Genomic DNA, 21,517 nt, shown 5'->3' with positions numbered 1-21,517 from the left:
CTTGCAGCCTCAGACCCCGGGAGGAGCTGATGTTTCAGTTTGGGGATCGTGCAGCCGCAGACCTGGGGAGGAGCTGATGTTCCTGTTTGAGGGTCTTGCAGCCGTAGACCTGGAGAAGCTGATGTTGAGCTGATATTCCAGTTGCAGTTTGAGGGCCGGGGAGTTGATGTTCCAGTTTGATGGCCGTGCACCTGGAGACCCAGAGAGGAACATCTTACTGGAACATTTGCTCCCTGCAGTGCCTCCAGCTGCATCGCTCCCAAACCGGAGCATCTCTTCCCACCCGGGTCTCCAGCTGCACGGCCCTCAAACTGCAATATTGTCTACCCTCAAGTCTCCAGTTGCAACGCCCTCAGAATTGAACATGAGCTCCCCACCGGGTCTGCAGCTTCACGGCCCTGAAACTGGAACTTCAGCTTCCCACCGGGTATCCAGCTGCATGGCCCTCAAACTGGAACATCAGCTCCCCGCTAGGTCTCCAGCTGCTGGGGGCTGACAAACCTTTCGTTGATTAAGTGGCCTGGGTGTCCCAGGCCCCATTTATATTAGACCTCTCAGTATAGCTTGGTGCATTTCCAGGAAACGTAACACGATTCATTCGATTTAAACTATTGGAATTGTTTTTCTCTGAAGAAGGATAAACACAGCTAACAACCATCACATTCTTTTCGACTCCTCTGAGAAGTTTGTCTGTTCCTGTATAGTTTCTCCTTGGATCTGTTAACAATTCACCTAGTCACTGAATAGTAAAAGGGATACCTTAAATCCAGTGACAATTTTCAGTATTCTTTCCTTCATTTCATCAAAGGGAATATATTCGACATTAGGGTTGGGAGGACCTCTTGCCTCAGGAGCTGAAGTTCTGAAATCATCCATCACTTTCTCCTGTTTGAAAATAAAATAGTCTTTAAATTGGGACCACTGAATCTGTTTCTCCAGTCTTGGCTACATGACAAAGAAACTGATCCAGGACAGGACAAGCTTTCTTTTTCCCCTTCTTCTCAAAATCTTCCAGTGCCTCCTGGAGCCTCTCGGCGTCCATGGCTTCCCGGAGTCCCTCACAGCCTCTGCCTCCCTCCGCAGGTCTCTTGGGGACCGGAACGCCTCCCCCCACCCCCGACGTCCTCCCACTCCCTCGCACACACTCCAGCATGCAGGGCAAGTGGGGTGGGGGGGAACGAAGGGAGCCAGGGGAAGCGTGTGAGAGAGTGAGACCGACAGAGCGAGCAGCTCCCCAAGCCGCTACCACCAACCCTCCAACATGGCGCCTGGCACGTCAACCTAAAAAGTTATTTCTTGGAGAAGTGATGGATGACAGAGATTAATCTGAGAGTTAGTGTTAATGGAGAAACTTAGAACTTACCATTTTTCCTGTGAGGTTTTGGTGCTCATACTGCTGTTCTGTGAGTTCTGGCAATTGAGTCCGTTCACACAGCCTGGTGATGCAGCAGGTGCCACAGAAGGACCCTGTCCCGGCTGGCCTGCTCCACTTCTGTGATGGTGTGGCCTCTGTGATGGCCTCTGTGATCACTTCTATGATGGCGTGGCCTCCCCTTCTATGATGGTGTGGCCTCTGTCACAGATCTGTGACCGTGTCTTGAGGGGAGACCAGGCCCTTGATCACAAGCGTATCCATGGTGAGGGTCCGTGGATGGAACCTCCTGGATGTTCCTTCCTGATGTTCATCTGCCACCTTGCTATTTAGTGCATCTTGTTTATAACTGTCTTCTAAATATTGAGTAGAAATAAAGCATTTGTACAGTATGGGTAAGGTATACAGAATATTGACACATTGGACACAGAGGACCACCACCAAGTTTAGGGAGTGGAATCTCAAGAGACATCACTTTGGATGCTTCCTGGAGGCCCTGCCTGAGTCCCGGTCCCTTCCCTTGTCCTACGGAGGGAATCACTTCCTGCTTTAGTCTTTATTATTCCCACACTTTCCTTCATAGTATGTTTCTTTCACCATGTGTGTACATCCCTAAAAAATGTGCCATTTAGTTTTTAAACTTTGTTTTCTTTTTGAGGCAGGGTGTTGCTCTGTTGCCTCGGCTGTAGTTTTGAACTTTGATGTGAGGAAATTCTTCTGCGTGGCTGCCCCTACACTGCGTGGCTCTGAGCATCTGCTCTGCATCTGTTTTTTCCTCCATTCTCTCCCTGAGACCTACCCACACTGACATGGTTCATTTCATTGCTGCGTGATCTCCCATCGTCTGAGGGGAACATGGGAAATGTCTTCATCTTCCTGTGGATGAGTGTTTGGCCAGGTTGGGGCCCTTAGGACTGTGTTTTGTTGGGAACGTTCTTGGGCGTTTCTTTTGTACACAAGTGCAAGTTTCTTCTGGTCAGTAGCTTTCAAGTTTTAAAATTTCATCCCAGGTAAGAAATGTAATTTTCCTCATAACCCACAACACACACACTTTCGTATACAAGCATAACAGAAATATACTTCACAACCGTTCTTAGCAGTGCCTGGTGTTCCTACTTCTCTTCATTCTCCCCAACACCGGCATGGATTGGGTGGTGGGATTTTTGCCCATCTGGTGGGTGTCACGTGATATCTCCCCCTGTTAGGCTGAGCCCCTCTTCCTGTTTTCATTAGCCATTCCTCCACATTTCCTCTTCTGTGGAGGGCCGGTTCAGCTCTTTTGCCCAGTTTCTGTTGCTTGAATTTTTGCACTTTTCCTTTGAGACAGAGTCTCACTCTGTCACCCAGGCTGGAGTGCGGTGGCGCGATCTCAGCTCACTGCAACCTCCACCTTCTGGGTTCAAATGATTCTCCTGCCTCAGCCTCCTGAGTAGCTGGGATTACAGGTGCATGCCACAACACCCGGCTAATTTTTGTATTTTTACTAGAGATGGGTTTCCACCATGTTGGCCAGGCTGGTCTGAAACTCCTGGCCTCAGAATATTTTCACTGGATATACTATTCTAGGATGAGTTTTTTTTCCTTCAGTTCTTTAAATATGCCATGCCCCTCTCTCCTGGCTTATAAGGTTTTCAGTGAAAAGTCTGCTCCAAGATATATGGGAGCTCCTTCTATGTTATTTGTTTCTTTTCTCCTTCTGCCTTCAGAATTTTTTCTTCATCCTTGACTTTTGGGAGTTTGATTATTAAATGCCTTTGAGGTCGTCTCCTTTGGGTTAAATTTACTTGGTGTTCTATAATCTTCTTGCATTTGAATATTGATATTGTTATCTAGGTTTGGGAAGCTGTTACTATCTCTTTGAACAGATTTTCTATGCTGATCTCTCTCTCTACCTCCTCTAATGCTTAGGTTTGTTCTTTTGAGGCTATTTTCTAGATCTTGTAGGTGTGCTTCATTGTTTTTATTTTATTTCTTGCTTTATAGTTTTTTATTCTTTTTTCTTTTGTCTTCTCTGACTGTGTATTTTCAAATAGCCTGTCTTCAACCTCACTAATTCTTTCTTCTGCTTGATCAGTTCTGCTGGTAAGAGATCTCATGCATTCTTCAGTATGTCAATTACATTTTTCAGGTCAAGAATTTCTGCTTGATTTTAAAAAATTATTTCAATCTCTTCATGAAATATATTTGATAGGATTCTGAATTCCTTCTCTGTGTTGTCTTGAGTTTCACTGAACTTCCTCCAAACAGCCATTTTGAATGTTTTCTCTGAAAGTTCACATGTCCATCACTCTGAGATTGGTCACTCCTGCCTTCTTTAGTTCATCTTGTGAGGTCATGTTTTCCTGGATGCTCTTGATGCTTGTGGATGTTGGTCAATGCCTGGGCATTAAAGAATTAGTTATTTATTGTAATCTCCACAGTCTGTGCTAGTGTGTACCCATCTTTCTTTCTTTGTTTCTTTTTTCTGAGACAGAGTCCCACTCTGCCACTCAGGCTGGAGTGCAATGGCGTGATCATGGCTCACTGCAGCCTCAGTCTCCTGGGCTCAAGCGATCCTCTCACCTCACCCTCTCAAGTAGCTGGGACTACAGGCACATGCCACCATGTCCAGCTGATTTTTGTATTTTTTGTAGACACAGGGTCTCAGTATGTTGCTCAGGCTGGTCTTGATCTCATGGATTCAAGTGATCCTCCCTCCTCGGCTTCCCAAAGTGCTGGAATTATAGGCATGAGCCACCACGTCTGAGCTTCTTCTTCTTCTTCTTCTTCTTCCTCTTCTTCTTCTTTTTCTTCTTCTCCTCCTTCTCCTTCTTCTCCTCCTTCTCCTTCTCCCTCCTTCTTCTCCTTCTCCTTCTTCGTCTTTCCTCCTCCTCCTCCTCCTCCTTCTCCTCCTTCTTCTTTCTTCTTCTTTTTTGACAGAGTTCCACTCTTGTTGCCCAGGCTGGAGTGCAGTGGTGCAATCTCAGCTCACTGCAACCTCCACCTCCCGGGTTCAAGTGATTCTCCTGCCTCAGCCTCCTGAGTAGCTGGGATTACAGGCATGTACCACCACACCCTGCTAATTTTTTATTTTTATTAGAGATGGGGTTTCTCCATGTTGGTCAGGCTGGTCTCGAACTCCCGACCTCAGGTGATCCACCCACCTCAGCCTCCCAAAGTGCTGGGATTACAGGCGTGAGCCACCGCTCCTGGCCTCCCATCCTTCTTGAGAAGGCTTTCCCCGTATTCAAAGAGAACTGAGGGTTGTGATCTAAGTCTTTGGTCACTGCAGTCATATCTGCATTAGAGGCACCTCAAGCCCAGTAACACTGTGACTCTTGCAGACTCATAGAGGGACCACCTTGGTGGTCTTAAGTAAGATCTAGGAGAATTCCCTGGATTACCAGGCAGAGCCTCTTGTTCTTTTCCTTCACCTTCCCCCAAACAAATGGAGTCTTTCTCTCCATGCTGAGCTGTCTGGAGTTAGGGGAAGGGTGACACAAGCACTCCTGTGGCCACCAGCACTGGGACTGTAGCAGGATGAGCTGCAGACAAAACCTCTCAGACACCAGGTTAAAGAAGGAAGAGGCTTTATTCGGCCGGGAGCGTCGGCAGACTTGCATCTCAAGAATGAAGCTCCTTGAAGAAAGAGTTCCTGGCCCTTTTAAGGGCTTACAACTCTAAGGGGTGCACGTGAAAGGGTGGTGATAGATTGAGACCAATAGAGGGCACATGTGGTTAGAGTGGGGGGTTAATCTTTAACCTCAGGCCTGGTCATCAGTGTGCCAGCTGGTCTTGCTACTGACTTCCTTCCTGTTGTTTTTCAGCTTTACTTCCTCCTTCTCTTCTGAGACAGGAGACAGTAAGAGAAATGGTCTCTCTCCGCAGGACCATGCTGGGTCAGACCTGAAGCCAGCCCAGCACTGGGTCTCTCCCACAGCCTGTGGCAACTATGGCTTCACTCCCACTGATGTTAGTAAGGCCCAAGTGCTCTTTGCTGAGCAGGAGGTGAATGCAGCCAGGCTTGTCTTTCTCCTTTCAGGGTGGCAGGTTCCCTTCTGGCCCAGGGTGGGTCTAGAAATCAGGGTGAATCTCGAAATGCTTTCCGGGAGCTAGGGCCTAGAATTGGGAATTTTTGGAATCTACTTGGTGCTTGATTTTACTGTGGGTGTGCTGACACCCGAGTTAAAGACAGCGTCATTTTCACTCTTCCCTCTTCTTTCCCCAAGCAGGAGTCTCTCCCCGTGGCCGCTACCACCCCAGGCCTGTGGCAAGAACTGCTTGGCGACCGCTGATGTTTCTTCAAGCCCTAGGGGCTCTTCAGTCAGCAGGTGGCAAGTGCAGCCAGGCTTGTGTCTTTCTTTTCAGGGCGGCAGATTCCCTTCCAGCCCAGAGCAGGTGCAGAAATGCCATCCAGGAACTAAGGCCGGGAATCTGGGACTTCAGGAATCTGCTTGCTGCTTTATTTACTATGGCTGAGCTGGTACCCCCAGTGTGAGACAAACTCCTCTTTACTCTCCTCTCCCTTTTTCTCAAGGAGAAGGAGCCTCTCTCTGTGGCCACCACAGCTGGAGATGTGCTGGGTCACACCTAAAGCCAGTGAGGCTTTGAGTCTCCCCCAAGGCCAGTGGCGAGTGCTGCCTGCCTGGGTACTGCTGATATTTATTTAAGGCCCAAGGGCTATTGAGTCGGGAGGTGAAGAAGGCTGCTGGGACGGACCCTTTCCTTCCAGGCGGCAGGTTTCCTTCTGGCCCAGTATGTGTCTAGAAATGCTGTCCAGGGGCTGGGGCCTAGAACAGGGGAGCTTCAGGACTCTGCTGGGTGAGTTATTTCACTGTGGCTGAGCTGGTACCAAAGTGGCAAGACAAAGTCCTCGTTATCCTCCTCCCTCCTCTCATCCAGTAGAAGGAGGGAGTCTCTCCCAGTGCTGTGAGCGGCACAGCCTGGGGGTGGGTGAGGGTTGACACAAGCACTCCCTGGGCTGCCACCACTGGTGTCTCACTAGGTCATGTGCACCCCAAGTCCACTGGCTCCAGGGCATTTCCAGGAATTGCAGTCCCTGTGGCCTAGGCTGCCTTTCAGGTTTATTTAGGACCCCAGAGCCCTTTAGCCAGCAGTGTGTGGCCTGCTAGAATTCAGGTTCACACCACTGAGATTGAGGATTTGCCTTTGCTAGGGCTGGTGTAAATGCTGTGTCTGTGAGTGCTGCCCTGTGTTGTTTTTCACTGTAACTGGGCAGCACCGAGTGCCAATGCAAGGTCCTATCATCGCTGTGCTCTACCTCCCCCAGCACACGGATTCTCTCTCCGTGCCGTGCAAAGTCCTATCATCGCTGTGCTCTACCTCCCCCAGCACACAGATTCTCTCTCCGTGCCGTGGGACTGCTGCCGTGGGATAGGAGATGGGTGATGTTAGCATTTCAAGATCATCTTTCCTGTCCTCTTCAGTGCCTCTTTTCTTGAGATGATATGAAAACCAGATACAGCAATTGTTCATCTGATTTTCGGTTCTTATGCAGGTGCTTTCTCATCTTGAGAGCTTTTGGTTTAGTGGTCCTGGGTGGGGGGGGGTGCGGTGGGGGGTGGTGTGGGTGGGCAGAGGTGAGGTGGGGGGTGATTGCTGGAGGGCCCTACTTGAGCATCTTGCTCCACTTTCCCCTCACCACCTTTTCAACATTGTTGGGAAGGCCCTAGCCAATGCGATAAGATTAGAAAAAGAAAGAAAAGGTATAATGATCAGAAATAGTTATAATTGGGCCAGGCGCGGTGGCTCACGCCTGTAACCCCAGCACTTTGGGAGGCCAAGGCAGGAGGATCATTGAGGTCAGAAGTTTGAGACTAGCCTGGTCAATACGGTGAAACTCCATCTCTACTAAAATTACAAAAATTAGCCAGGCTTGGTGGTAGGCACCTGTAATCCCAGCTACGCGGGAGGCTGAGGCAGGAGAATCACTTGATTCTACATGGAGGCTGCAGTGAGCCAAGATTGTGCCACTGCACTCCAGCCTGGGTGACAAAGGGAGACTCTGTCTCAATAAATAAATAAATAAATAAATAAATAAATAAATAAATAAAATGTAGCCATGAAAAAGAATGAGTTCATGTCCTTTGCAGGGACAAGGGTGAAGCTGGAACCCATCATTCTCAGCAAACTAACACAGGAACAGAACACCAAACACCGCATGTTCTCACTCCTAACTGGGAGTTGAACGATGACAACACACGGACACAGGGAGGGGAACATCACACACTGGGGCCTGTGGGGGGGGTTGGGGGGCAAGGGGAGGGAGAGCATTAAGACAAATACCTAATGCATGCAGGGCATGGGTTGATGGGTTGATGGGTGCAGCAAACCACCATGGCACGTGTATACCTATGTAACAAACCTGCATGTTCTGCACATGTGTCCCAGAACTTAAAGTAAATTTTTTTAAAAAAGAAATGAGTACAATTATCTTTCTTTACAAAGTTTATGGTTGCTTCTGTATGATATCCCAAGAAATTTACAAAAACTTCTAGAACGAATAAATAAATGAATTTGTCAAGGTCACGGGATACAAGATTGCTATATTAAGATGATTTGTATTCTTGGTTGGGAGCCGTGGCTCATGCCTGTAATCCCAGAACTTTGGGAGACAGAGGCGGGAAGAATGCCTGAGCTCACAAGTTCAAGACCAGCCTGAACAATGTGGCAAAGCCCTGTCTCTACAAAAAAATAAATAAAATCATTTGTATTATGTAATGGCATCAAATAATTATTAAAAATTAATTTACAATAGTGCTAAAGAACATGGAATGCTTAGGAAAAAATTTAACAAAAGATGTTAAAATTTTTAATGCTGAAAACTACAAAATGTTGGTGAGAGAAATTAAAGATTTCAATTAATATACCAAATTTCTGAATTGGCAAAAATATATCTCATTTGTGAATTGGAAGATTCAGTATGATTGTCTTAATCTGTTTGGGCTGCTACAGCAATATGATTAGGTGGCGTAAACAGCAAACATTTATTTCTCATGTTCTGGATGCCGGTGAGTATAAGATGGAGGCAGCAGAAGATTTGGTATCTGGTGAGCACTGGCTTCCCGGTTGATAGACAGCTGTCTTCTTATTGTGTCCTCACATGGCGGAGGGAGTGAGGGAGCTCTCTTGGGTTTCTGCTGTAAGGACACGAATCCCATTTATGTGGGCTCGATCCTCATTACCTTATCATCTCCCAAAGTCCCCTCGTCCAAATACCACCACATTGGGTATCAGGTTTCAACATGTACATTTGGGAGGCGGGCAAAGACATTCAATCGATAGCAGTTGTTAAGATGTCAAATTTTCCCAAATTGATCTGTAGAGTTAACACAACCCCATACAAAATTTAAGGCTTTTTTACATAAATTGACAACATGATACTAAAAGTTATATGGAAATATGTAGGACCTAGACAAGCGTTTTTTTTTTTTTTTTTTTTGAGACGGAGTCTTGCTCTGTCGCCCAGGCTGGAGTGCAGTGGCGTGATCCCGGCTCACTGCAACCTCTGCCTCCTGGGTTCAAGGGATTCTCCGACCTCAGCCTCGCCAGTAGCTGGGATAACATTTGCCTGCCAGCATGCCTGGCTAATTTTTGTATTTTTAGTAGAAACAGTTTTGCCATGTTGGCCAGGCTGGTCTTGAACTCCTGACATCAGGTGACCCACCCACCTCAGCCTCCCAAAGTGCTGGGATTACAGGCATGAGCCACTGCGCTTGGTTGCAATTTTTTATTTTATTTTGTATTGTTTGTTTATTTTTGAGATGGAGTCTTTCTCTGTTGCCCAGGCTGGAGTGCAGTGACATAATCTCAGCTCACGGGAACCTCCGCCTCCCAGGTTCAAATGATTCTCCTGCCTCAGCCTCCCGAGTAGCTGGAATTACAGGTGTCTGACACCACACTCAGGTAATTTTTGTATGTTTAGTAGAGACAGGGTTTTGCCACATTGGCCAGGCTGGCCTTGAACTCCTGACCTCATGTGCTCTGCCTGCCTGAACCTCCCAAAGTGCTGAGATTACAGGTGTGAGCCACCGTGCCCAGCCAGAAGCAGTTTTGTTTGTTTGTTTTTTTAGAGAAGAACAATTCTTTCTCAGCCTTTTGGCAAAGATTAAGTGTAGTCTATATTATTGGTTTAGTATTTGATATGTCCTCTATCTGAGGACAATATATTAAACGGGTGTCTAGAGCAAGAAAATAGAATAGGAGCTTGTTCTGTCCATTCCACTCATTAATCTGGGGTTGCAGTATCTGGTGCCTGGAGAAGGAGATGGAGAAGTAGGAGCAGAAGAAGGAGAAGGAAGGAAAGAAGAACAAAGCTAGAGGTATTACCCTACCTGATTTCAAAGCTTATAAACTCTCAGGAACCAAGACAGTTTGGTACAGGCAAAAAAACAGATATATAGGCCGGGTGCGGTGGCTCACACCTGTAATCCCAGCACTTCCAGAGGCCAAGGCGGGTGGATCACCTGAGGTCAGGAGTTCAAGACCAGCCTGGCCAAATGGTAAAACAAAAATACAGAACAAAATACAAAAATAAGCTGGGCGTGGTGGCTTGCACCTGTAGTCCCAGCTACTTGGAAGGCTGAGACAGGAGAATCACTTGACCCTGGGAGGCGGAGGTTGCAGTGAACCGAGGTTACGCCACTGCACTCAAGCCTGGGCAAAAGAGCAAGACTCCATCTCAAAAATAAAAATAAAAATAAAAAATAGATACATAGATTGACATAACAGAGTCCAGGTATAAACCCATTCATATATGGCCAATTGATTTTTCTTTTTTTTTTTTTTTTTGAGACGGAGTCTCGCTCTGTCGCCCAGGCTGGAGTGCAGTGGCGCAATCTCGGCTCACTGCAAGCTCGCCTCCCGGGTTCACGCCATTCTCCTGCCTCAGCCTCTCCGAGTAGCTGGGACTACAGGCGCCCCCACCACGCCCGGCTAATTTCTTTGTATTTTTAGTAGAGAGGGTTTCACCGTGGTCTCGATCTCCTGACCTCGTGATCCCCCGCCTCGGCCTCCCAAAGTGCTGGGATTACAAGCGTGAGCCACCGCGCCCGGCCTTGGCCAATTGATTTTTGACAAATGTGCCATGGCAATTCAATGGGGAAAGGCAAGGTTTTGTAACAAATGGTCCTGGATCAACTGGATATCTATAGGGGCAAAAAAGTAAACATTGACCCTTACCACATACCATCCACAAAAACTAACTCAAAAAGTCATGGACCTCCCTGTAAAATCTAAAATTATGAAATTTTCATTAAAAACACATAGGAGAAAATCTTTAGGGTAGGCAAAACTTTCTTAGGTAGAATACAAAAGAAAGAAAAGGTTAGACTTCGGCCGGACGCGGTGGCTCACGCCTGTAATCCCAGCACTTTGGGAGGCTGAGGCGGGCAGATCACGAGGTCAGGAGATCGAGACCATCCTGGCTAACGTGGTGAAACCCCGTCTCTACTAAAAATACAAAAAATTAGCTGGGCGTGGTGGCGGACACCTATAGTCCCAGCTACTGGGGAGGCTGAGGCAGGAGGATGGCATGAACCCGGGAGGTGGAGGTTGCAGTGAGCCGAGATCACACCACTGCACTCCAGCCTGGGCGGCAGAGCGAGACTCCGTCTCAAAAAAAAAAAAAAAAAAAGGTTAGACTTCATCAAAATGAAAAACTTGCTTTTCAAAAGATACTGTTTAAAAAATGAAAAGGCAAACCACAGATGGGAAGAAAATATTTTCAAATCATATATCTAATAATGTATATCCAGAATAAAGATCTCTTATAGCTCAAGACAAGCAAAATTTTTAAAAAGGGCAAAATATTTGAATAAAGACTTAATAAAAGATGCACAAATGAGCACTAAGTGCATGGAAGATGTTCAACGTTGTTAGTGGTCAGGGAGATGCAAGTGAAGCCACAGCGAGATGCCGCTACGTGCTCATTAAAAGGGCCAGAATTGAAGAGACAGACTGTACTAAGTATTAGTGAGGATGTTGAGCCACTGGAATTTTACATGCTGCTGATGGGAATATAAACTGTTGCTACTACTTTAGAATACAATTTGGTAGTTTCCTTAAAAAATAAATACCCAATATGTGACTAGCCATGCTATGTCTAGGGCTATCCGTGAGAAACGAAAGCTTGCATCCACACAAACGCTTGTGCTCAGAGGTTCATGGAAGCTTTATTTGCAATAGCTCAAAAGTGGGAACAATGAACTAATTTAGAAACAAAGTCATGAGGTGGGCAGATCACTTAAGGTCAGAGTTCAAGACCAGCCTGGCCAACATGGCAAAACCCCGTCCCTATGAAAAATAAAAAAAGTGATCCGGTGTGGTGGTGTGCACCTGTAATCTCAGCTACTCAGGAAGCTGAGGCGAGAGGATCGCTTAAATCCGGGAGGCGGAGGTTGCAGTGAGCCGAGATTGCACCACTGCACTCCACCCTGGGTGACAGAGTGAGACTCAGTCAAAGAAAAGAAGAAAGAAGGAGAGAAGAGGAAAAAGAAAGAAGAAAGTAGAAGAGGAGGAGAAGGAAGAGAGGAAGGGCGGGAGGGTGGGAAGGAGGGAGTCCAATACTGCATGTTCTCACTTGTAAGTGGGAGCTAAACAGTGGGTAGATATGGTCATACAGACGGAATGACAGACTCTGGAGACTCCAAAAGATGAGAGAGTGGGAGGCCGGTGAGGGCTGGAAAACCACCTTTTGGGTAAAATGTTCATTATTCAGGTGATGGAAGCACTACAGCCCAGACGTCACCACTATGCAATGTGTGCACATAAGAAGCCTACACTTGTACCCTCTAAATATAGATATATTTTAAAAAGTGGAAACAACCCAGATAGCTATCAGAATGTGTTACAGCTATACAATAGACTACTACTTAGCTATGAAAATGAACTATTGGTTCCATTTATATAAAATTCTTGAAAATGCAAATTAATTGATAGTGGCAGACAGAAAATCGCTGGTTGCCTGGCGACAGGTAGCGGCACTGGAGGATGTGAGCAGTTGTGGAAGGGAGAGATGCCCAAGATGCACGAAGAAACTTTTGCAGGTGATGGACACGTGATAGTGGGGATGGGATGGTGTCACAGTGTGCGCCCTTCTCGAATCCATCGTTATCTATTTTAAATTGTGTAGTGCATTGCACATCAATTATACCTCAATAAAATAGTAAAATTAAAAGTGTACCTATACACCATAGCATCTTGCTTTGTTCACTTAATTACGGATCTTGACTGATTCATATCTAGATGAATAAATCTATTCTTTAAAAATACTGGATATTAGACATTACATAGATATGCCATATCTTTTTAAAAATCATTCCCCTTTTAAAGAACATCTAAGTAGGTTGAACCATTTTGCTACTGCATGTTATATTTAACAGAGTGCCTATGATTTGTGTGTGTATGTATGTGTATGTTTCTATTTATTTATCTTTGTGCACAAGTAGAGGGTTTTTCCATAGGATAAATACCTAGAAATAGAATTTCCAGATCAAATGGCTTAGGCATTTAGAATTTTGTTAGGTAACTTTTAGGTTGATCCCCAAAGATGTTGGACCAACTTATACTCCCATCAGCAATGTATGAATACACTTCCATTTCTTCCCCAGGCTCATCAGTGAACTGTGTGACCAAACAGAACAGAAGCTTGTTTTTCATTCATGCTACCTACTCCTCCCGGAGCTGGCAGGAGTTCTTGTCCACATTGTCAAGCGGGGTCATTGACGACTGAATTTCCCACATTTTGTGACAGCTGCATCTAGAATATGCAGCACTCTCCATCATCACGTGAGAAAAAGAGATTGGAGAATCACCCAGAGCTCTTTATTGCCTCAGCCAAATAAGTGACATGTCATGTCTCATGATTCATTGGCCAGAACTAGGCCCGTGGCCCTGTCTAACTGCAAGGGAGCTGGAAAATGTGGAGAAGCAGATGGAATATTGGATATTTAAATACTACTGCTTTAATACAGTGGTTAAGAGTAAAGTATTTGAAGTTACAAGGAGGTTGGTTCAAAAAATAATGACTTTGCAGACAGGCACGGTGGCTCACGCCTGTAATCCCAGCACTTTGGGAGGCTGAGGCAGGCAGATCACTTGAGGCCAGGAGTTCAAGACCAGCCTGGCCAACATGGTGAAACCCTGTCTCTACTATAAAAACCAAAAAAAATTAACCGGTTGTGGTGGCACAGCTACTCGGGAGGCTGAGTCAGGAGAATCATTTGAACCCAGGAGGCAGAGGTTGCAGTGAGCTGAGATGGCGCCACTGCACTCCAGCCTGAGTGACAGAGTGAGATTCTGTCAAAAAAAAAAAAAAAAAAAAGACTGCCATCAACTCCTGGTGTGTCCTTGGGCAACTTACTTAGGTTCTCATGGTTTCTTCTGTCTTTTTTTTGAGACAGGGTCTCACTCTGTCACCCAGGAGGAATGCAGTGGCACGATCACAACTCACTGCAGCCTCCACCTCCGGCTCAAGCGATCCTCTCCTACCTCAGCCTCCGAGAGCTAGGACTACAGGAATGCACCTCCACACCTGGCTAATTTCTTTTTATAGAGACGTGGTCTCACTATGTCTCCCAGGCTAACTAGTCTCAAACTTCTGAACTCAAGCAATCCTCCGCCTTGGCCTCCGAAGTGTTAGGATTACAGGCATGAACCACTACACCCAGCCAGTTTCTTCTTTATAAAATAAACAATTTAAGCTCCTAGAAACAGCTCCTATAGCCAGGCATGGTGCTTACACGTGTAATCCCAGCACTTGGGAGGCTGAGGCAAGTAGATCACTTGAGGCTGGGAGTTCGAGACCAACCTGGCCAACATGGTGAAATCCCTTCTCTACTAAAAAAAAACAAAAATTAGCCAGTGTGGTGGTGCGCCTGTAGTCTCAGCTACTCAGGAGGCTGAGGCAGGGGAGTTGCTTGAACTTGGGGGAGGTTGCAGTGAGCCAAGATCGCACCAGTGCACTCCAGCCTGGGCGACAGAGCGAGACTCCATCTCAAAACTTTTTTTAAAAAAGAAGCCGCTACCGTATCTGACTTGCTCACTCCTGGATTTACAGCCAGCCCAATACTGAGTGCGTAGAAGAAAGTCAATATGTATTGAATGAGAAGTATCTACTTCAAAAAACTGTTTCAAGGATTAACTGAAATAATGCAGGTAAAAAGCATTATTATAATGCCTGATATATATAACATTTTCAAATTATAACTATTGTTTTTACTTGCTATTCGTCCAATGCCTAGGATTCTCCTGTATCTTTGATTTTATGTACCTTCCTACACCTGGAAGGAAGGAAATTGACAATTATTCATCCTTTTATACTCTGGCCACTACTAGGGCTGCCTACTTTTACCTTACTGCATTAAAAAAATTAAAGTATATTTTACATACAATAAAATGAACAGTTGTTTTTTTTTAAGTTCTGGGATACATGTGCAGAACACGCAGGTTTGTTACACAGGCAAACGTGTGCCACGGTGGTTTGCTGCACCCATCAACCCGTCTCCCAGGTGTTAAGCCCCGCATGCCTTAGCTATTTGTCCCGATGCTCTCCCTCCCTTCGCCCCCTCCCCCTGCAACAGATCTTAAATGTAAACTTTATGAATTTTGGAAAATGTAAGAGTAACTGTCACTCAAATCAAGTATTAGCGCTTTATCACAGTATTTTCTGTTCTGTATTTTTCTGTTGGGTTCTTGAATTCCTTGATGCGGAGTCGTGCTCCTGTGTGACAGAAGTGCTCCCTCTGTTATGTGTGGCAAGTGCTTCCGGGTGTGGCTGAAGCGTTTTTCTTATATTTTGTAGAAGGAAGGATTTGTTAAGTGTCTGGGTACATAATTAACATGCAGAATGCTTCCAGGGTCAGGTGGAGGGCTGAAAGGCGAGCTCCCTTCCAACCGCGAAATTGACCGGGATGAGGACGTGGGTGGCGCCCAGCAGAGGAGCAGCATCAGAACCAATCTCACAAGCAGGTCCAACCTGATGCTGGAAGCTTTCCAGAGTGGCCTTCAAGGAAAGGAACAGAAAATTCTGTAGATGAATGCAGTGTGGCAAAGAGGTTGTGCCGTTACGCCCACGAAAGGCAAAATGATGAGTCATCAAAACGCTGAGCGTTCCTACTGGAGAAGGGCAACCTTTTCTCCCTTCGAGGAAACTAAGGAGAAACAGGAATAGGGAACAATAGAGCTGAATGTCAGAAATGCTGTCTGTCACTGCACGCGGGAGGCTTAGAGGCCCGAGGGTATCACCCCATCTCTTACCTGGTGGCATAAACTCTGGGAAAAACCTTTCACCAGTGAGGACCAGGCCCAAGGATGGCATCAGACTCTCAGTGCCAATTCAATGGCCTCAGGCTGCAGGAAAAATGTCTATAAAACAGGAAGCACAGCTGCCTTTAATAGCTCTGAAGGAAAAACACCACTCTCAGAAGGTCTCAAAGAAGCTGAGAATCTTGCCAGGTGCAGTGGTGCATGCCTGTAATCCCAGCTACTTGGGAGGCTGAGGAGGAGGGTGGCTTGAGCCCAGGAGCTCTGGGCAGCTGTGCCCTACTTTGATTGGGTGTCTGCACTCAGTTCGGCATCAATATGGTGACCTCTCAGGATGGGGGGACCACCAGGTTGCCTAAAGTGGGTGAAATGGCCCAGGTCAGAAATGGAGCCGGTCAAAACTCACTGTAGTGGGATCGCATCTGTGAATAGCCACTGCACTCCAGCCTGAGCAAGATAGTGAGACTCCCTTTCTAAAAAAAATCATAATAAATTTAATCAATGTAAGGAAAAGAAGGGAAGAATCTCCCACAAACTCATAAACGCTGATGGTGACAGTGAAAACTGATATACGCATTTTGGAAAAAGAGTTTGGCATTGCAGATGGTATCTGAAAATGCACATCATGCCTGTGACCTAGTTAAACTGGAAGAGAGGTCCGTCTGTCTTCTCACAAGGAGACGTGTATACATGATGTTCATCACAGAAGTATTTGTAATAGCAAAAAATTGGAAACACTCAAAATGTCCCTGAATGAGGATTGAGAAAAATTGTATATTCATGCCATCGTGTATATCTGGAGGTTAAAATGAACCGTATGTTTCAGCAACGATAGATCTCAACATGCCAAATTAAAAATCCATTTGCATGACAGAACATGTAAAAAGAGTGTCATATATTCATAGTTACACATAACTGGTTTTTAAATGAAAAGGACTCAGTATGCAGGCAGAAAGCAGCATTATTTTTTATTTTTTAAGACAAGGTCTCCTCTGTCACCCAGGCTGGAGAGCAGTAGCACGATCTTGGCTCACTGCAAGCTCCACCTCCTGGGCTCAAGCGATTCTCCTGCCTCAGCCTCCCGAGTAGCTGGGATTACAGGCATGCACCACCTCGCCTGGCTAACTGTTGTATTTTTGGTAGAAATGGGGTTTCACCACGTTGGCGAGGCTGGTCTCAAACTCCTGAGGTCAAGTGATCCATCCGCCTCGGCCTCCCAAAGTGCTGGGATTACAGGCAGGAGCCGCCGCACTTGGCCTGAACTTTGTTTTTTAAACTTTTTTTTTTTTAACTTTCTTTTTTAACTAAATGTCATTGGTTTCTTTGTTATTTTCCCATCTTACTCCTTTACTCACTTCGCTGCCCCTGGCTCCATCCGAGATGTGGAAGAGGAGAGGAAAGAGGCAGAAAGGTCTGGCTTAGCTAGATGCTTCTCTCTGGGTGCAGCAGATGTCCAAATGCCAGTGTCCTGTTAAGGAGGGCATTTGCGTGGTCTTCAGAAATCCCTGCTGGAGATCTTTGACTCCAGCGCCCTGCAGTGCAGTCAATGTCTCTCTTAAGTCCTCGGATCTGTCAGCCCTCCTGCTTCTGGGCCTCTAGGACAAGGCACCATTCAAGACAGTCAAGTCTGACTCCCTTTGCTAGGGTCTACTCCTGCCCACCTGTGTCCATTTCCTTGCTCTGCCATTCTGCTTCATGTACGAGCTGGGTACCAGTCCCTGCATCCCCCAAATCTAGGGAACATGGGTTAAATTAGAAAAATATGTCTTTCTGGCCAGGCACGGTGGCTCACGCCTGTAATCCCAGCACTTTGGGAGGCCAAGGAGGGTGGATCACCTGAGGTCAGGAGTTCGAGACCAGCCTGGCCAACATGGTGAAACCCCATCTCTAGAAAAAAAAAGAGCTAAAGCTAGGTGGGACACCGTGACTCAGGCCTGTAATCCCAGCACTTTGGGAGGCCGAGGTGGGTGGGTCACGAGGTCAGGAGATCGAGAGCATCCTGGCCAACATGGTGAAACCCCATCTCTACTAAAAATACAAAAAATTAGCCAGGCGTGATTGCAGGCGCCTGTAGTCCCAGCTACTCGGGAGGCTGAGGCAGGAGAATGGCGTGAACCCGGGAGGCGGAGGTTGCAGTGAGCCGAGATCGCACTGCTGCATTCCAGCCTGGGCGACAGAGTGAGACTCGGTCTCAAAAAACAAAATAAAACAAAACAAAACATCAAGCAAACATCATTCTGGATATCTCTCTGTACAAATATACAGGTAGAAGGATGACAGATGGGATATGAGATAACTAAAGTAAATTCTTTTTTTTTTTTTTTTTGAGATGGAGTTTCACTCTTGTTGCCCAGGCTGGAGTGCAATGGCGTGGTCTCAGCTCACTGCAACCTCTGCCTCCCGGTTCAAGCGATTCTCCTGCCTCAGCCTTCTGAGTAGCTGGGATTATATGCACCCGCCACCACGCCCGGCTAATTTTTGTATTTTTAGTAGAGACAGGGTTTCACCATGTTGGCCAGGCTGGTCTCGAACTCCTGAGCTTAAGTGATCCTCCTGTGTTGGCCTCCGATAGTCCTGCAATTACAGGCGTGAGCCACCGAAACTGGCTTCTTTTATGTCTTTTTTTTTTTTTTTTTTTTTTTTTTTTTTTGAGAAGGAGTCTCGCTCTGTCGCCCAGGCTGGAGTGCAGTGGCGCAATCTCGGCTCACTGCAAGCTCCGCCTCCCGGGTTCACGCCATTCTCCTGCCTCAGCCTCTCCGAGTAGCTGGGACTACAGGCGCCCGCCACCACGCCCGGCTAATTTTTTTGTATTTTTAGTAGAGATGGGGTTTCACTGTGGTCTCGATCTCCTGACCTCGTGATCCGCCCGCCTCGGCCTCCCAAAGTGCTGGGATTACAAGCGTGAGCCACCGCGCCCGGCCGCAGTTTACTTTTTAAATACAAGGGAGGCCGGTCGCAGTGGCTCACGCCTGTAATCCCAGCACTTTGGGAGGCTGAGGCGGGCGGATCACTTGAGGTCAGGGGTAAGACCAGCCTGACGAACATGGTGAAACAATGTCTCTACTAAAAAAACACCAAATATTAGCCAGGTGTGGTGGTGCGTGCCTGTAATCCCAGCTACTTGGGAGGCTGAAGCAGGAGAATCACTTGAACCCAGGAGGCAGAAGTTGCAGTGAGCTGAGATCATGCCACTGCACTCCAGCCTGGCGACAGAGCAAGACTCTGTCTCAAAAAAAAAAAAAAAAAAAATATGTATTTATCTTTTTTATTAGAAAGTAATGCTTCCCACTGAAACTACCAGAAACATCCAGAAAATGGAGCAGAAAAACGCAGCCCAGGGATCAGAAAAACCCTCAGGTACAGTGTCCTCAGAGCCTTACATGTAGTACAGAAAATTTTCCAGCCCATCTCCATCTTCTCGAGTCTGATATGCTCATCCAAGCCCCAAGAGGGGGCATCTCAGGGGATTCCAGGGCTGCCCTCAGCATCCCCCAAGCTCCCTGCCCACAGCTCAGGTGACAGTAAAAGGCCCCACAGGGGTGGGATGTGACTCCCCACATCAGGGGAGCACTCCCAGGCAGCAAATATGCCATCACATCCGGTCAGTATCCTCTGAAACATTTTAAGGAACTTGAGCAAGACCCAGGCTCTCAGATGTTTCCTTGCCTGTCTCAGTGACTGGATGTGTCAGGCATCAGGACTCAGGCAGATGCTGAATCTCTCACTTCTCATTTAAGGTCCTATTATCTTCCATAACTGAATAAAGTCAAGTTTGGACCTGTCCATGCAGAGGCAGGATCCTGCACATGGGCAGGTGAGTTATGCCAAAGTACGTCCATATTCCTCTTTCCTTCCAGTCCACTCAATTAAACCTTGGAGTGACCAGGAAATCCAGAGTTTCCTGCAAGAATGGGAATTTCTTGAGCGTGAGGTGTACAGGGTGAAGAAGAAGTATCACATAGTATCAAAAACAATTGCTGTGCGTCTCAAGGAGAGGGGTATGAATAAGAGCTGGAAGGAATGTCTCCAGATGCTGATAAGCTTGCAGGACTTATACTTCACTATTCAGGAGGCCAACCAGAGGCCAAGGTGCCAACCCTTGCCATGTCCTTATGGCGAGACCCTGCACAGGATTCTGGGGTACAGATGGAAGATCAGTGTCTTTTCAGGTTTGTGTCTTTTGTGTTCGTCTCCATGGTCCTTTAGTGAGTGCCATTGTCTTCCCCCACCCCACCCCCACCATCCTTGTGCCCTGAGTAGAGCAGAGAATGACGGGACAGGTCCCTGCCCAGAGTCCCTCGACACACAGCACAGGGGACTTGCTGCTCTGATGGGCTGCCTGCCTCTATTTTTCCTTTTTGTTCTTCCCCAAAGTAATAATTCTGAGGACTTTGTTCATGGACTTGTTCAGAATGGACATGGCCCGGGGCTGGGCAAGGTCACAGGCAAGGATTCAGGTACAGGGTGGGTGATGCCTTCATGAGCCCTCCATGTGTCTTCTCTCTCTCAGGTCCTCCCTGTGCACATGTGGCTAACCTCGCACCTCCCGGGCACCAGCCCCAGGCCTATGGCGTTCCCATAGTCTTTCAGGAGCCAATGTGGGCCCCAACACCTGTGATCTTTGTGGAAAATCCTCAGGTACCCGGATGGGAGCCCTGGAACATGAATGGTCATGTTCCATGTATGTATCCTGCTTTTCCCCCAGCAGCCCCAGGCCCCCTACCACAGTGGGCCATCTCTACTGACTGATCCAGATCTCGAAGACAATTAGAATCTGGATCCTGATTGTTCAGAAAGACTGAAAAACAGCACAATCTGTGTGTAGTGAATGACTCCTTCCTCTCCTCACCTGGTGCTTTCAGTTACTCACTGGTGCAGTGAGAATAAATGTGAAATAATGAATGACCATGACCTCATCCCTTTCTGGCTCATGCTTGTGGCTTGGGTTGAACCTCTAATTGTAGAAAGACTATGGGACAGGGCGGGAGCTCAGCCCCCCGGTGATCTTGGACCCATCCTTTCATTCCTGCATCATGCTTCCTGCATGGAAGCTCCATTTGTAGTAAGGGATAACTTTTACCCCAGAGGTAACTGCTCCATCCTGCCTTCATTTCCTGGCAGTGTGATCATAGTTCCTTTTTTTTTTTTTTTTTTTTTTGGGATGGAGTCTCACTTGGTTGCCCAGGCTGGAGTGCAGTGGTGTGATCTCGGCTCACTGCAACCTCTGCCTCCTGGATTCAAGCAATTCTCTGCCTCAGCCTCCTGAGTAGCTGGGATTACAGGCACCCACCACCATGCCCAGCTAATTTTTGTATTTTTAGTAGAAATGGAGTTTCACCATCTTGGCCAGGCTGGTCTTGAACTCCTGATCTCAGGTGATCCACTCGTCTTGGCCTCCCAAAGTGCTGGGATTACAGGCGTGAGCCACCACGCCCAGCCAGAACTTTTATTCCATGTTTCTGAGCCTCCAGATCCTCATGTTAAAATTGAAGCTGATATCTTACTTCAGGAGATAGTTTTTGGATAAAAACACATAGGTGGCATAATTGCTGTGTGTTAAGTTCATTTTTCCACATTTGTGGGTGGTCTCATTGAGAGGTGAAGCCAGTTGGGCTTCTGGGTCCAGTGGGGACTTGGAGAACTTTTTGACTAGCTAGAGGATTGTAAATGCACCAATCAATCAGCATTCTGTAAAAATGGACCAATCAGCACTCTGTAAAATGGACCAATCAGCACTCTTTAAAATAGACCAATCAGCAGGACATGGGCAGGGCCAAATAAGGGAATAAAAGCTGGCCACCAGCGCCAGCAGGTGCAAGGTGCTCAGGTCATCTTTCATGTTGTGGGAGGTTTGTTCTTTCTTTGCTCTTAACAATAAATTCT

General features: G+C 46.8%; 1 protein-coding gene, 1 long non-coding RNA gene, 1 other non-coding gene and 1 pseudogene across 3 annotated transcripts; 3 read left to right on the top strand and 1 right to left on the bottom strand.

The window, feature by feature from the left end:
- Positions 1-459: 459 nt before the first annotated feature.
- Positions 460-1,392, bottom strand: LOC105740498 (annotated as a pseudogene).
- A 5,388-nt stretch (positions 1,393-6,780) lies between these two features.
- LOC115833706 lies at positions 6,781-13,216 on the top strand. Its single transcript, XR_004029045.1, has 3 exons — positions 6,781-6,869; positions 9,617-9,693; positions 12,982-13,216. It is a non-coding gene; the product is annotated as an uncharacterized LOC115833706 (long non-coding RNA).
- LOC115833707 lies at positions 9,454-9,640 on the top strand. Its single transcript, XR_004029047.1, has one exon. It is a non-coding gene; the product is annotated as a U2 spliceosomal RNA (small nuclear RNA).
- Positions 13,217-18,910: 5,694 nt separating the features above from the next.
- On the top strand, positions 18,911-20,549 carry LOC115833704. The gene is made up of 3 exons (XM_030808511.1): positions 18,911-18,991; positions 19,492-19,803; positions 20,145-20,549. Exons 1-3 carry the CDS (start codon positions 18,913-18,915, stop codon positions 20,381-20,383), a joined length of 630 nt encoding a protein of 209 aa, XP_030664371.1. The 5' UTR covers positions 18,911-18,912; the 3' UTR covers positions 20,384-20,549.
- The last annotated feature ends 968 nt before the right edge of the window (positions 20,550-21,517 follow it).

Source organism: Nomascus leucogenys, unplaced genomic scaffold, assembly GCF_006542625.1.
Source record: "Nomascus leucogenys isolate Asia unplaced genomic scaffold, Asia_NLE_v1 Super-Scaffold_3019, whole genome shotgun sequence".
Lineage (NCBI taxonomy): Eukaryota > Metazoa > Chordata > Mammalia > Primates > Hylobatidae > Nomascus > Nomascus leucogenys.
This window is presented reverse-complemented; position numbering and strand designations above follow the sequence as displayed.